Below are 17,401 nucleotides of genomic sequence, written 5' to 3'. Positions count from 1 at the left end.
CATGAGCAGAAGTCTGTGTAGGGGAGAATGGAATGCAGCTAGACACCCAGCCCCCAAAGTTCATCTTGTAGTTACACTGTTAAAAAGTTTCCCAAACCCCCTCCTTTCAAGCTGTGTTGTGGATAGAGCATTCATCTAAAAAAAAATGCACTTTTAGGCCCTTTATCTGCATTGACAAAATAAGGGAAAATGTAACACATTCAAAGCTAATCAAAGATCTCAGGTTACACTGGTACAGGACTCGTCAGGATTTGAACTTGGCCCTCACTGACGTTTACAGTTGTGAGTAAGCTGCCTGAAGGGACGGAGCTCCCTACCTAGGAGTCAGACTGTTCTGATGTATGGTAGAGGTGAAAAGAGGAGGGAGAAAGAGGAAATAGAAATAATATAAAAGTGTATTCATGAAACTTAGCCCCACCCTGATTAAGGTTACACCTTCCTGGCTTCTACATGGGAGGGGACAGGTGTAGAATGTAATCGGGGAAGAAAAAGGAAGAGGAGTTTGTACTGCTGCTGAAGCAGGAGCTGTACCGAGCACTGGTGTGGAAGTGGTTACGGGCAGCAGCAATCAGCCCTAAAGGAAATAGCTACAATAAGGTAGCAAGGGCTACATTGGCATCAGTCTGGAGTAGGGGCGGACGGGCAAGTAGTTGTGGTCTGTACTGATACATCTGAAAGACAAGTGCCTTGAGGAAGTCCGATTTCTTGTATTTACATTACGATCTGCATTTGCTGCTGTATTTCTCCGGATCGCAACATGGGGAAAGCTTCGTTATCTATGGGATCCCTCATTTTTTGTTCCATCCTGTTGCTGTTCCTGGTACGTTATAACCCTCTGTGATAGTTCTTACTTCCCAGAAAAATGCTACCGAATTAAATGTATACAAATAATATACTGTTGAAAAGAGCACACTGCATCTTTTAATTTATTTTATAACTTTGTTTAAAATATCTACACCCTGAATACTTCCACTTTGCCCAGTAATTTATTCGATTTTCAGTCTCTGTTTTAAAGTTATTCTTAAATCCAGTTTTGATTGATAGTTATCATTTTATAAACTCTTATTTAGAAACATTGAGAGAGAGAAAAATATGTATGTGTCAAACTGTCTCAGAGCTGTGACAAAGGCCGAGTATAAAGTTGTGTGATAAAGTCCTAGGATGCAGCCTGGTGGCGAATCAGAAAACTTCAAGGCTTTGTTCTAAGCTGATATCCGATATCTCTCCCCATTCCATACAGAACACTGATATATATCTCCATTCCATACAGAACACTGATATATATCTCCATTCCATACAGAACACTGATATATATCTCCATTCCATACAGAATAGGCATTCTATTATTGCAGATCTATTTTAATTTTTGATTCTGGCAAAACAAAATTTCAATAAACCTTAATGAATTATTATTTTTTAAATCCATTTAAACCCATATTTTCAGATGATGGAAATTTGTGTGTGTGTGTATATATATATATATATATATATATTATTATTATTATTATTTTTTTTTTTTTAAAAAGAGACTTGAAAAAGAGCCAGAAATATATTGCTATTTTAATTATAAACTATATTTAGCATTTAAAAAATAAATAAAAGCAATAATACATTGTATTTAAAAGTGGAAAATCATTTGTTTATCAATTGTATTTCATGTCACCAATACATCCACTACATATTTTCCCCATGAACATTTAAAAAAAAAAAAAAAAAAGATTTAAGAAAACAGGAAAAAATATAATCAAATTGACTTATTTTTATTTATTATGCTGAATTCTATTTTTTTTTAATATGTTACATTAAATTATTTTTTGCTTGATTTTATGAAATTATGTACTAGTGTTTTGGTCACTACTTCATGATATTTATTATGTTGATAAGGTTTTCCATTTAAATGTTGTTTAATATTTAGTTTCAACAGTGAATTATGAATGTTTTAATCTAATTTGCATTATAATTCATCATAATATAATTATATTACAAACAATGTTGATTACCTTACATCTCGAATATGGTTTTGTACAACTGTATTATATAATGTAGGTAGTCCAATAATAAAGTGAGACTAGAATAAAACATAAGCTTGCAAGATTTACATTATTTCTGATGCTTGATGCACCACTGACAGTTTTAAATTTAATCATAGTGTGAAAGTTAAAGGTTATCAACAGAGACTGATTTTTGAAAGTGCAGAGAGGATGGCATAACCAGCATATCTACTTCTACATACAATGAAAGGCTACATTTATTTATTTCAGGCCTTGGCAATTCCCACAAGCTAGGGAAACCCATGACTCTTAGAATTTTACTTTTGACTATCAAATGGTCGTACAAAGCATTTTATCATTGCCCTGCTATTGCATATAACTGTTTAATCATTACAAAGCAAGTTTAAAGAGAGATACACTTTGATTTATTGCAAAACATCTTGTAATAACATTATAAAACTTTAAAATATAAATATTAAAATTGTCGCCTCTTGAATACCCGCAGGTGCTAGTCTCAAAGTGTACTTGGCCACTGAGTGGTATGTTTTGCTTTTATGCACAAGCTTGATTCACAAGTAAACAAATTCATGGTGCATGTGCAGAAACCAGTGGCTGCCTTGGCTCAAATTCTGTATACCTGGCATCTGCACAAAGTGTTTCTCTTGCTGTTTAAAAGAGAAAAAAGAAAAGTTAAAGCACCCAGTTTTAAAATAAACACAAAATTATCAGTACGGGACATAAATGTAGCTTTTTACTACCAAAGCAGCATTATTGTAAAACCAAGTAAAAAAAGTGTGAAACTAAAGTAAGGGGGATTTACCTAATGTGAAGCATTTTGCTTCAAACAACTAGTTTATGAAGATCGTAACAAAAATGACAGTAGTAACCAATGTCCTATAAAATTAATATATATATTTGTTCAGATATCAATAATAGGCAATTCTAACATCAAACTTAAAATACCTGTTCATGTTAACCTGTGATTCATCCTTTAGAAATAAATAATATTGTTCACTGAGCAGTCAGTATTTAGGGAACAATATTAAACATGTGTTTTCCCCATAACTCCAAAATCAAAATAAGCTTTAATTAAAAAAATAAAAGTTTTTAGAGTTTGCCATCCATTGAAATACTGAATTTAGGATTTATTTTTTGGAAGGTTGCCTGAGTACATTACTGTGGAATATGTGACCTATAGTCATTGGACTAGGTCTTGTTTGAGGTTCACAAAGTGTTTTGATCAACCAAATTTACTGTACTGTGGACTGGTGCCAATGGGTTGTATTGCACAACAGATTTGGCAAAGGACATTTTGTTCCCTTTAATGACCCACCCGCACCAAATTTAGGAATTTGTAGACCTATATGGATTGTAGTATGATTTCTACAAAACTATATATACTGTGTGTGTGTGTGTGTATATATATATATATATATATATATATATATATATATTTATATTTATATTTAAGTATGTGTATGTGTGTGTGTATATATATATATATATATATATATATATATATATATATAATGTATGTGTGTGTGTATATATATATATATATATATATATATATTAATAAAAAAAACATTTTTTAATATACATACATGTAATTTTTGTGTTTCCAGCCAAGCGTCCTGGTGCCTCTTTTACACAGTATGCATATGCGTAAATGATTTCTACTATATCCATTACTATTCTACAGAAATCCTCAATTTATTTCCTCTTTGGTGATCCTGATGGTTATGTCTTCTTAGTCTTCACTATTGTGTATCTATTTATTTTTTTCCGTAAAATTTAACTGATTTATATTTTATTAATCTTTTTGTCATTTTACTGCAGTATAAATGAAAACTATCTGTATCAGTGTTTTTAGTAACTTAATTTTTTGTTGTTGTTTTAGTCTTCGAATGTGTTTGGAGAATCTTGCCAGAAAGTTAAATTAATTGTGCCTTCCAAATTATATTCTGGCGCATTAATCGGCAATGGTGAGTATCATGTTATTATACTCAATATTTTGTGTCATAAGTGTATGTATGTGTGTTTATCAGCAAATGAACAATGTACTGTATACATTTTTTGTTGTTGTAGACAAGCATGCAAATTCTGTGAGTTTGTTTACATTTGATCAACTCTTCTTTTTAGTTAAAGAGACATGAAACCCACATTTTTTCTTTCATGATTTTGAAAGAGTAAGCAATTTTAAACAACTTTCTAATTTACTTCTATTTTATAATTTGCTTCATTATCTTGATATTTTTTGCTGAAAAGCATATCTTGATAGGCTCAGTAGCTGCTGATTGGTGGCTGCACATAGATGCCTCATGTGATTGGCTCACCCATGTGCATTGCTATTTCTTTAACAAAGGATATCTGAAAAATGAAGCAAACTATTTAATATAAGTAAATTGCAATTTTGTTTAAAATTGTATAATCTTTATGAATCATGAAAGAAAAAAATGGGTTTAGTGTCCCTTTTAAGCTTGATTAAAATTTTTTTATCTGCGTTTTAAATTTCATATTTATTCATTCATGCATTTTTCTTGAATATGCATTAGAACCCTTGTACTAAAGAAGGATATCAAAAAATTGGCACAGACCTTTTAACTTTTGGTCATCATGTCTGATCATTAGAACAGAGTTATAATAAAGTAATCAGTTTTACTTCACAATTTTTACAGGCAAACTTATTTTTAAAAGCTACCCATTCAGGTGGCTAAGAGTTTTTGTTTTTGTTTTGTTTTTTTGTGAGCTCATGGTCATTATAAATGAGTACAGGGGTTATTCTAATCATCAAAAAGATGTAATGTGCTAATATCAAATCGCCTGGCTGCTATTTGAGGACGTATTTGTAAAGCACATATACATGAGAAACTGTTTTAACTTGAGTTTATGCAAGAATTCCTTTTACCCTGTAGTGATGAAACAATCTCACAACTTCTTGTAGACTCCAGTCCAGCTTTTAGTCATGGATGTTTGGGTCTGTTTTTTCCAAACTGTAGCTTTCCTTGGTGGAATAAGATTATGTAGGTTCAAGCTCTAAGAATAGATCAACTTCAAAATGAAGTCAGTTCATTTTAATATATCCAAATAAATTCAAGTACAAATCAGTGTTTGTTTGTTTTTTTATTTGTTTTTTATTTAGTCCTGAAATGGCGATTAAAGTGATTTGATAATTCTTTTCAGCAAAAGGTGTCACTTTTCGTGTACAAGGATTTTTTTTTAAGTGAACCTTCTCACCTTGATTGTTTTTTTTTTTTTTTGTACAATTCTTGTTCATTTGCCTACATCTATTTACATAACTTGCAACACCTGCAATTGATCCCCATATTCATAGATAATCTTGCACCATCAAACTACTGGGAAGTACAATTCCTAGAGTTGACATTTCCTGTGTGCATGTAACACTTGAAACTTGGTGGAAACATTTAGCAGAAACATTAGGGGGTTGACTGTTGCTGTTACGTAGATAAAAACATGTTAAAGTATATTTATGCAATATTCATTTTTAATAAGTTTTAACTATGTATCTACTGTAAATATTTCACATTCCAATGTTCTGCACATAGCAGAATATGTTATATGTGTATGTGTGTGTGTGTGTGTGTATATATATATATATATATATATATATATATATATATTCTCCAAAATACCATCAGATATATGTAGAAATATGTTTTTCTGAATAAATAAAACATATTTCTCTATGTGAAGAACATTGGAATGTGAAATATTCATATTTTCATGATCGGTTAGCGCACATGGGAATATGTGATTGAGTTTGCGTGAGAGTGGGGTGTTATTTTTCTTTTTTTTCCTCCACTTTTTATCTTCTCCATTGACTTCTATGGGGGAATATGTGAACATGCGCACACAAAAATTCTAACTTTAGCTTTTTGCGCTGGTCGGGTTAGCACAAGAGCAAAAACAACTCGTAATATGAGAGCAACCTGACAAGCACAAAAAGCCGAACTTCTAGCGCAGTTAACAGTCGAGTGGTAATAGCGTTAATTAGCGCTTCACTTGTAAACTTGCCCCAAATACATTTTTTAGGCATAATATGGAGGTTATTCCATGCTTCCCTTTAGTCATAGTTGCTGCCATGTTGAAATCTAAGTCATTAGAAAACAAATAGAAAAATCCTATTACAGCGCTCCAACAGTGCTTGCCTTAATTTCACACAAGCCGATCAGCTTAGGGGGCAACTTAGCAAAGACAGTGTTCAAGTCAGGAAAACAGTACCTTATTCAATCCGGTCATTGCAGTAATCCATAACGAAAGCAAACCTCCCGGTCTCGGTTGTTTCCTCTTCTGAAACTCTCCTCCCCTTGTTTCCTTCGTCACAGCCAGGTGTGACCAATGAAGCCAGCTTACCGATACTGCAGCCGCAATTGGCGCTCCCCCGCAAACCGCCAGCAGATCTCTGTAAGTCTGCAAAATTGCATACAGCCACAAAAAGGGAAAAAAGAGGCGAGTCGGGGCCACAGGTTAAGAAGTTAAGATTTAGCTTTTATTGCCACACGTATAGTTAAAAATAGTAATCAGTTAAAACCATAAAGTGCTAGGACAGCAGCGGTCTTAGCTCTTTATGGTTTTAACTGATTACTATTTTTAACTATACGTGTGTCAATAAAAGCTAATTCTTAACTTCTTAACCTGTGGCCCCGACTCGCCTCTTTTTTCCTTTTTGTGGCTGTATGTTGAAATCTAGCTTTCACTGTATTTCACTGCTGCCTTCAGATACCTGCAGTGAAACCTAAGTTCTAAAATGGGCACCCGCAGTTAGAGGGAGGTGCATAAAAATGTATTTAGTGTTTTAATATCCATTCAAGGTAACAGCCAACAGTCCTTATCCCACTGACCAATTAATTTTATCGTATATGCCTGGAATAAAGAAAGAATAAACAAATAAAAAGGGCATTAAACACTAAATTCATTTCATGCACCTCCCCTAATTATGGGCGCTGCTATGTTGGAACCTAAGTTTCACTGCAGGCATCTGAAGGCTCATCACTGGGGTGCAACAAAAGCTCGATTTCAACATGACTGCACCCATGACTAGTGAGAGATGGAAATAAACTCAGTACGGTGCTTATGAAATGATTAATGTCCCTTTGAGAGTTTGCCAGTCCTTTCATGCCCTAAAGTAGATTTAAGTTAGTGCAAAATGAATGCTCCTGAGCTGAGTAACCCACCCACAAACGCACACACCCACACCTGATTGTGTAATTGTTCAATCCTTAAGGTACACTAATGTCATTTTTTTGTTTTCCACTTGAGGTGTTACTAATCACTCATTATACCAGCTACAGTGTATTAAATGTATACTGTAAAGGAAATTGCTTATTAGCTCTTATTTTTTTTCCTTTAAAATAGTTGCTCACTAGAACAATGACAGTTTCAGTGCATGCATATGTATGTATGCTATTGAAGTCTGAAAAAATAAATATCTGCCACCTAGATTTTTTCTTTTGTTTTTTTTCTAAGTGCTTGCCTGATGCTCCCTAGGAGGCTAAAAGTCCAATTCTGTAGTAATCGAGATAAAACATACTTGTATGTAGGTGATTATATATTATAAAATCTGAATTGGTGTTTGGAGATGGGCTACTAATGGCATATAGTGAGGTTCTGCTAATGTGATTCCTGTAGTATGTTTTACTTTTTGATGGATCTTTCTGTATTTATCTTAATATCTTGTTAAAGATTTGTATTTCTGAGCTTTAACTTTGGTTCCTTTCCTTTTTCGTTTGTTAGTTTAGATATAGTTGTTTTATCTGGATACACATTAAAAGGACCATTAAATAAAGTACAGTTGCATGATCATAAAATACACAATACAAAAACAATAGCAATTACTTTGAATTTAAAATGAGCTGTATTTATTAGTATTTTTTTTTATGACAAATTTCAAAATGTCCTTCCCTTTTCCTGCCTCATATACTTTTGCACATACTCAGTAGGAGCTGTTGCCTCAGGAAGTGTGCATATAAATACTGTGCACAATTTGATAACTAAAATATAATGGTAAGTTGTTGAGTTTGCATGTTCTACCTGAATCCTGAAAATGTACCTTTGACTTTAGTGTCCCTTTAATAATTGGAATGGGAAATGTAGAGTGCAAGTTTACACAAGATGATTGCAGGACAAGGAGATGAGTTTATAATCCTGTTATTTATTCATTTTTAATCTACTGTTTTTTTTAGTCTTATTGATCATTCAGCTGGATGGTCACCATTGCATAATATTCTGCATCCGCATATAACTGCATATGAGTATATAGTTTTGGGATATACATTTTGTCCTTTACTTTGTGTAAGCAGTTAACGTATCCTATTTAGTATTTAAAGGGATGTTGGAATCCAAAATACATTTTTGAAATGTGACTCCTTTCCATTAGAGCATATCTAGATAGGTTCAGGAGTTTGTGCCTGCCTTGAGAACTGTATGTAGAACATTGTTGCAAACACTGGTGTCATATAATGCTTTCAACAAAGGATATCTAGAGAAATCATAATTATGTGTTCATCGCCCCCTTATTACCGCCAGTCACCAATCAGCAGCTAGCTCCCAGTAATGTATTGCTGTTCTTGAGCCAACTCAGAAATGCTTTTCAATAAAGGATTACAAAAAAGTGTAGAAAACCAATAATAGAAGAATATTCAAGTTGTTTAAAATTGCATGCTCTATCTGAATCTTGATACCTTAATGTTGACTTTACTGTTATTGCCCTATGTGAAATATTTATAGTGGTGGGATATAGCAAGATATCAAAAGCAAAATCTTTGCATTTCCATTTGCCTTTTCCGGTTGCCAAGAGAAGTGATCAAAATGGCATAATATAGATCCGCACCATTTTAGAAGCATTATACAGAAATAGTTTGAAAGCTAAGATTCTATAAGTATGGGCTTATAATTTTAACAATTGCAATGCTGTTATGCTGTTTAACCTCCACAAAGGGGTTAATGACATAGTTTAAAGTCCAGCTTAACACCCTCAGAAGACTGATGGACCCGAGAAGAAACTACCACTGATCCAGTGAGCAGTACGACTTTAACTATATGCAAAAAACCTTTTATGCAGGTTAAACACACAGCATTACATCGCTGCTAGTATTAAAGGACCAGTCAACACAGTAGATTTGCATAATCAACAAATGCAAGATAACAAGACAATGCAATAGCACTTAGTCTGAACTTCAAATGAGTAGTTGTTTTTTTTTTCTGACAATTTTAAAAGTTATGTCTTTTTCCACTCCCCTTGTACCATGTGACAGCCATCAGCCAATCACAGATGCATACACGTACCATGTGACAGCAATCAGCCATTCACAAATGCATACACGCTTATTCTTGCACATGCTCAGTAGGAGCTGGTGACTCAAAAAGTTTAAATATAAAAAGACTGTACACATTTTGTTAATGGAAGTAAGTTTTGAAAGTTGTTTAAAATTGCTTGCTCTATCTGAATAATGAAAGTTTAATTTTGATTGAGTGTCCCTTTAACATGCTGTAATGGATACAAGCATTTCATTTTAACACTATAATGGCCCTTTAATTTATAATACGCCAACAGATTCCAATGGAGTTACTAGAGATTTTATGACAGGATCTTGTTTAAATCATTTTTGAATTGTCTATATGTTTTTGTCGGGCATATGTACAATACACATTGAACATTGCGTTTAATGGTGTCTTTTTTTTTTTTTTTTATATAGTTAACCTGAAACATTGTGTCAACTCGGATAACCTTCTCGCTCGATCAAACAATGAAGATTTTGTTGTTTTGGATGATGGATCAGTTTACGCAGGAAAAACTCTTTCAATGTCTTCTTCAAAAAAGTCTTTTGCAATTGTACTCATGGATCTACATACCATGAACGAGCACAAGATTCCAGTGAAGTTGGTTACCAAAAAGAAGGTAATTTATTTATTTGTTTTTTTTGTTCGGTTCTGCGGTCTACTTTCACATTTTATATGCAATAATGCTAGAAATCTTTAAAAATCTGCTGAGGTATAATTTGATAGTTTATAATTAACACTGATATGATCTAGATTTTTTCAACTAGGACACTTCCTTTGTTTGCTTAATACTTAAAGGGACAGTGTACTATTATTTGGCCACCTTTAATGTGTTCTCAATGATCCATTTTACTTGCTGAAACATATTAAACTATTATCTTTTATTTTGATGTTTTGAAAATGTTTATTTTGCCTGTGGAAACTGCCATTTCTACTGAAAATATGAATCCTGCATATAAGTGACTAGACTATTTTTTATAATTGTTGCTCAAAATATTTAGTAATAACTGGTTTAAAGGACCATTAAATATAATCATCAAGTACATAATAAAAAGACAGTGCAATAGATTAAATTTGCAGTAGGTTTTTTCCTGACAAATTTCAAGATTTGCTTTTTACAAACTTGCATTTTAGCCAATAAGTTCTGACTCACGCATAACTCTCACAGGAGGGAGCACAATGTTATCTATATAGCACACACGAATAAGCAATGTCTAGCTGTGAAAAACAAATAAAATGCACTGAGATAAGAGGCGGTCTTCAAGGGCTTTGAAATCAGTCTATGAGCCCATCTATTTTTTGCCTTCAACAAAGAATACCAAGAGAACAAAGTCAATTTGATGATAAAAGTTAATTTGAAAGCTGCTTAAAATTGCATGCCCTATCTGAATCATGAAAGTTTCATTTTGACTTGTCTGTCTCTTTAATTGAACTATGGTAGTTTTTATTATTGTTTCACACAAAACTATTTTAAAAGTGAGCAGTTCTAAACAACAACAGCACATACTTCTCTGATAAAATAATAATGCAGGATCGTTGTTTTGAAATTACGTATATTCCAAGCTTAATATTTTGAAAACAGTTTTGTTAGGGATCATTACAAAAAACAGAACAAAACTCTATGTTCAGCTAGTTTGTGGTGTGATAAGGTTTTCTGTATTACTTGTTCTTTTAGAATTGTTCAGTTCTTTTTTTAACTTGAATATTGTTGGTTAATGCAGATTGGTAAAACAAGGCACACAAGAGATTTAGTGCTGAAGCGTATTAAAAGAAGATGGCGACCTCTGCCTTTTTCCATCCTAGAAAACTACATAGGGCCCTTCCCATGTTTTGTTCAACAGGTATTGTATAAAGATTTGCTAATGATTTGTCATACCATTCTGGGATATATATATATTATTATTATTATTATTATTATTATTATTATTATTGTTTTTTTTCTCTCTCTCATAGTTTGTCATAATGAAAGCTCATGTGCAGAAAGAGTATGGGGAGAAAAGTAAAAGATTTTCTTTATATATGTATATTTTTATTTTCATAGATCCAGTCAGACACACAGGAGAACTACACGATTACATACTCTCTTACTGGAGAAGGTGTCGACCAACCACCGATGAATTTATTTTATATAGACCCACCTTCAGGGAACATATTTGTAACTCAAAGAGTAGATCGTGAAACATACTCTTCCTTTAGTGTAAGTGCTTTTATGTGTATGTTTTTGAAACACTTTTACTTGTATTTAATGATTGTTACAGTACTTCCTTTAAGATTAGTAAAGTTATGTTTGTTTTTCTGCATCATTAGCAATAAAGTCTTAATTTACTTTTGTAAAAATAATCCCAATGTATTAAGTAGCTATATGTGGTTTTGTCCTGTTTTTTTTTATTTATTTTATTTTTACTTTTAGCTAATGGCTAATGCATTTACCAAGGATGGATATTCACCAGAATTGCCCCTTCCCGTTGAAATAAAAGTTGAAGATGACAATGATAATGCACCACAGTTTACAGAAGAAACATTTTGTGTTGAAGTATATGAACACACCAAAGCAGGTATTTCATGCACGTTGCTTAGATCAGTGATTTTTAACCTTTTTTTTGCCGTAGCACACTTTTTTACATTAAAAAATCCTGTGGCACACTACCATCCCAAATTTTTTTAAAAATCACACATTGTAGCCTAATACAGCATATATATATACACATACACACAAACACACACATACTGTATGTATTGTGCTGTTATGCCATGCCTCCTACAAACTACCCCTGCACTGGGAGTAAAAAACAAGCAAAGTTTAAAAAATATGTCACACTGTTGTCAGTCTGCCGTGGCACACCTGAGGATCTCTCACGGCACACTGGTTGAAAAACACTGGCTTAGATAAATCGATTGTGATTATTGTGTGTATTTGGCTAGCGTTTTAAATGTGTTTTAAAATTTTATCTTAAAACATTCAGCCTGTTTCAATGTTCTGCTCAAAATCATTGCCCCTTTATTTACAACAAAATTTTTTCACTTTTTCTATTTCTAAAAATGTTACCATTAAATATATTTGTTAAATTATGCAATTTATTGTTGCTTTGGACAGTAAAAAATGTTATGATAGAAAATATTACACTACTCCTATCTGGCATCTTCATAACATTTTCTGTGGAGAACATTGGTGTGACTACGAGCACATTACAGAAGTTATCCACATTATATTGTCAATAACATACGGCTAGATTACCAGTTTTTGTCTGTAAGGCTTGCGGGCCTAACGCTCCTTTTTTTTCCCACCGCTCCCTTAAGACAACGCTGGTATTACAGGTTTTTTTAAACCTGGCGTTAGCCGCAAAAAGGTGAGCGTAGAGCAGAATTTAGCTCCAGATCTCACCTCAATACCAGCGTCGCTTACGGTAGCGGTAAGCAGCTAAAACGTGCTTGTGCACGATTTCCCCATAGGAAACAATGGGGCTGAGCTGGGTGAAAAAAAACCTAAGACCTGCAAAAAAGCAGCGTTCAGCTCCTAACTCAGCCCCATTGTTTCCTATGGTAAAATAAAAAATATGTCTACACCTAACACCCTAACATGAACCCCGAGTCTAAACACCCCTATTCTTACACTTATTAACCCCTAATCTGCTGTCCCCAACATCGCCGACACCTACCATATAGTTATCAACCCCTAATCTGCCCCCCCAACGTCGCTGCAACTATATTAAATTAATTAACCCCTAATCTGCCGCCGCCACCAACGTCGCCGCCACTATAATAACGTTTTTAACCCCTAAACCTAACCCTAACCCCCCCTAATTTAAATATAATTTAAATAAATCTAAATAAAATAACTACAATTAAATAAATTATTCCTACTTAAAACTAAATACTTACCTATAAAATAAACTATAAGAAAGCTACAATATAACTAATAGTTACATTGTTGCTAGCTTAGGGTTTATTTTACAGGCAACTTTGTATTTATTTTAACTAGGTACAATAGTTATTAAATAGTTATTAACTATTTAATAACTACCTAGCTAAAATAAGTACAAAATTACCTGTAAAATAAATCCTAACCTAAGTTACAATTACACCTAACACTACACTATCATTAATCTAATTACCTAAACTAACTACAATTAATTACAATTAAATTAAATAAACTAAATTACGAAAAAAAAACCCACTAAATTACAGAAAATAAAAAAAAATTACAAGAAATTTAAACTAATTACACCTAATCTAATCCCCCTAATAAAATAAAAAAGCCCCCCAAAATAATAAGATTTCCCTACCATATACTAAATTACAAATAGCCCTTAAAAGGGCCTTTTGCGGGGCATTGCCCCAAAGTAATCAGCTCTTTTACCTGTAAAAAAAAAAAAAAAATACAATACCCCCAACATTAAAACCCACCATCCACACACCCCTACTCTAAAACCCACCCAATCCCCTGAAGATCACCCTACCTTGAGCCGTCTTCACGCAGCCGGGGACAAGTGGTCCTTCATATGGCAGAAGTCTTCATCCATTCGGGGCAGAAGAGGTCCTCCAGACGGCAGAAGGCTTCATCCAGGAGGCATCTTCTATCTTCATCCTTCCAGAGCGGGTCCATCTTCAATCCAGCCGACGCGGAGCATCCTCTTCAAACGAAGTCCTAACGAAGAATGAAGGTTCCTTTAAATGACGTCATCCAAGATGGCGTCCGTTGAATTCCGATTGGCTGATAGAATCCTATCAGCCAATCGGAATTAAGGTAGGAAAAATCCTTTTTTATTTTATTAGGGGGATTAGATTAGGTGTAATTAGTTTAAAATTCTTGTAATTCTTTTTTTATTTTCTGTAATTTAGTGTTTTTTTTTTTTCTGTAATTTAGTTTAATTTAATTGTAATTGATTGTAGGTAGTTTAGGTAATTAGTTTAATGATAGTGTAGTGTTAGGTGTAATTGTAACTTAGGTTAGGATTTATTTTACAGTTAATTTTGTACTTATTTTAGCTAGGTAGTTATTAAATAGTTAATAACTATTCTACCTAGTTAAAATAAATACAAAGTTGCCTGTAAAATAAAAATAAACCCTAAGATAGCTACAATGTAACTATTAGTTATATTGTAGCTAGCTTAGGGTTTATTTTATAGGTAAGTATTTAGTTTTAAATAGGATTAATTTATTTAATTATGTAAAATTAATTTTGTTTAAATTATATTTAAGTTAGGGGGGGTTAGACTTAGGGTTAGACTTAGGTTTAGGGGTTATTAAATTTATTATAGTAGCGGCGACGTTGGGGTCGGAAGATTAGGGGTTAATAAATGTAGGTAGGTGTCGGCGACATTGGGGGGGCAGATTAGGGGGTTTAATAATTGTAGGTAGGTGTCGGCGACTCTGGGGGCGGCAGATTAGGGGTTAATAAATATAATGTAGGTGTCGGCGATGTTAGGAGCAGCAGATTAGGGGTTCATAGGTATAATGTAGGTGGCGGCGATGTCCGGTTGGCAGATTAGGGGTTAAAATTTTTATTTTAGTGTTTGCGATGTGGGGGGGCCTCGGTTTAGGGGTTAATAGGTAGTTTATGGGTGTTAGTGTACTTTGTAGCACTTTAGTTAAGAGCTTTATGTTCCGGCGTTAGCCCATAAAACTCTTAACTACTGACTTTTAAATGCGGTAGGAGTCTGCACAGGAGAGGGTCTACCGCTCACTTCTTCCAAGACTCGTAATACCAGCGTTGGGCAAATCCCATTAAAAAGATAGGATACGCAATTGACGAAAGGGGATTTGCGGTAGCCTCGAGTCGCGGAAGAAAAGTGAGAGGTACACCTGTACCTGTCAGACTCGTAATACCAGCGGGCGTTAAGAGAGGTCCCAACGCTGCTTTTAAAAGCTAACGCCAAACTCGTAATCTAGGGGTATGTAAATAGCATAACCGCAAATCCTTTGAATCGAGTATTTTGTGATCAAGGCAACCGTGCTGTCTAAGGTTTTTAGTACAGACATGTTAAGTTGATGAAGTTAAACAACAAGTTACTTATGTGATCAGGTTGTACAGTAATTCAAATTCTGTTCAATCTAATACCATGGAGCAATGAATCCTGCAAATATTGTGTCATCCAGGCATATGGATCTGATATAGTGAGTATAAAAACAGAACACATTTTTAATATTCAGGTTATCAGATTAGAAACTATGGACTAAGTATGACATCCCATGTAGATATGTATTGTTATTTTAATGAGTGAAACATGACAGAAGTAAAAGGTATTTACTGGAATTGAGTTGGCTTAGAGGCCGATTTTATCAAACTGAGGCGGACAGGGGTGCACATACGCACCTATGTCCGCCCCAGCTCGCTTCTGGCAGGCTGAATTCCCCTGGCGGAATTCAGCATTGCATATGAGCGCTATTTTGCGTTTGCGTGCAATCCTGCCTCCTGCCCGCGCACAGCCAATCATGTGCAGGCAGGAGCTGTCAATCTCCCTGGTCGGACTAGACCGCAGAGATTGAATTTCGCCAATTTAGAGGTTGCAAAAGATTGGGCAAGCAGCGGTCTGATGACCGCTGCTTGTTAAATACAGCGTGCAGGTTCTCTTGTGAGCATTGGTTCGAAATGCTTGCGAAGCCTTTGATAAATCGACCTCTTAAAATAAATGTAGAATTTGATGAATCGGTGCCCGGTTTTTAATAACCCTATTAAAAACATGGGCACTTTCATTCATCAAAATTTAAATTGCACTGCTTTTTTTAAAATGCTTACCTTTTTCTTTCTGCAAGCCGCTCCAGCGCTTCCTTCGCCCGTCGCAGGCCTCTGCCGACGTCAGAAATGACGATTCCGGCCTTCTACCAATCACGGCGTTGCTTTGGGCAATGATTTCCCCTGGGGGGGAAGCCGTGATTGGAGGATGCCGGAATCGTCGTTCCTGATGTAAGAAGAGGCTTGCGACGGACTGGAGAAGCGCTGGAGCGGCTTGCAGAAAGTAAAGGTAAGTATTTTAACAAAAGCAGTGTAATTTAAAGTTTGATGAATGAAAGTGCCCCTGTTTTTAATAGGATTATTAAAAACCGGGCACTCATTCCTCAAACTTTACATTCACTTTAATATATCACAGCTAGAGGATTTAATAGAACCTTAGATTCTATTGTAATCCTAATTTATGTAAATGCCTTTACTTATCTAATCATTTTTGCAGTGGGTTCCATCAGTGTTAAATCTCTTCATGTGTACTGATTGTGTGATATTTCAGTGAATATTACACTAATTCATAAACTTTCAACATCATTAAATAGAACTTGTTAATGTATTAGGTTCTTGAATGTACCATAAGTGTGTTGCAAGACTTGTTCATGTAAATATTTAGCAGAGTTAAGAAAAAAAATTGCATTGCTGTAGAATAATTCATGTAGAACTGTGCCTTGCTACTGTAAAGAAAGTGAACCACTAAATTATTTTGTTTCAAACAGGTGTAATTATCGGAAGAGTCAATGCCACAGATCGTGATGAACCGAACAGCTTGCATACAAAGCTACGATATACTCTCATTAGTCAGTTTCCTACATCACCTGTAATGTTTTCTATCCATCCTGACTATGGCATTATCACTACAATATCAGACAGACTTGATAGAGAAGTATGTGTTGTGTTTTTTTTTTGTTGTTTTTTTTTATATTACTAAAAGAAAACTATATATATATATATTTTGTTTACATATTTGGAAAAACAACTTTTTTTTAAAAATACATATATATATATATTTTAGGTACTGGATACTTATTTACTTCTACTTGAAGTACGTGATATGGGTGGACAACCCTATGGTTTATCCTCAACAGGAACAGTGTCCATAACTGTTTTGGATAAAAATGACCATCAACCATTTTTTCTTGCATCATCTGTAAGTAATTTTCTTTTATTGCAGCAACTAGCAATTTGTTATTGTTTTAAGAAATTTTCTTTTCATCGGTTGTACTTGTCTTAATTGTTTTGTGTTTGGTAGTGTCGCCCCCCCCTTTTATTTAAAGGGATAGTAAACCCAAAAAAATGAATTTATGATTCAGATAGAACATACAATTTTAAACAACTTTCAATTTTACTTCTCTTATCAAATTTACTTCATTCTCTTGTTATCCATTG

General features: G+C 34.1%; 1 protein-coding gene across 1 annotated transcript in view; it reads left to right on the top strand.

Moving 5' to 3' along the window:
* The first annotated feature begins 466 nt into the window (after nucleotides 1–466).
* The window catches only part of LOC128660905 (desmocollin-1), a 40,963-nt gene continuing 24,028 nt past the window's right edge, over nucleotides 467–17,401 (top strand). Inside the window, exons 1-8 of the mRNA XM_053714997.1 lie at nucleotides 467–820; nucleotides 3,892–3,976; nucleotides 9,707–9,909; nucleotides 11,012–11,131; nucleotides 11,332–11,487; nucleotides 11,701–11,845; nucleotides 16,732–16,898; nucleotides 17,028–17,162. Coding sequence (XP_053570972.1) covers nucleotides 758–820; nucleotides 3,892–3,976; nucleotides 9,707–9,909; nucleotides 11,012–11,131; nucleotides 11,332–11,487; nucleotides 11,701–11,845; nucleotides 16,732–16,898; nucleotides 17,028–17,162 — 1,074 coding nt within the window. The 5' untranslated portion in view covers nucleotides 467–757. The remainder of the gene's footprint in view (nucleotides 821–3,891; nucleotides 3,977–9,706; nucleotides 9,910–11,011; nucleotides 11,132–11,331; nucleotides 11,488–11,700; nucleotides 11,846–16,731; nucleotides 16,899–17,027; nucleotides 17,163–17,401) is intronic.

This window comes from Bombina bombina, chromosome 5 (genome assembly GCF_027579735.1).
Source record: "Bombina bombina isolate aBomBom1 chromosome 5, aBomBom1.pri, whole genome shotgun sequence".
NCBI classification, from domain to species: domain Eukaryota; kingdom Metazoa; phylum Chordata; class Amphibia; order Anura; family Bombinatoridae; genus Bombina; species Bombina bombina.
Note: the sequence above shows the minus strand (reverse complement) of the source record. Positions and strands in the feature narration are given on the sequence as shown.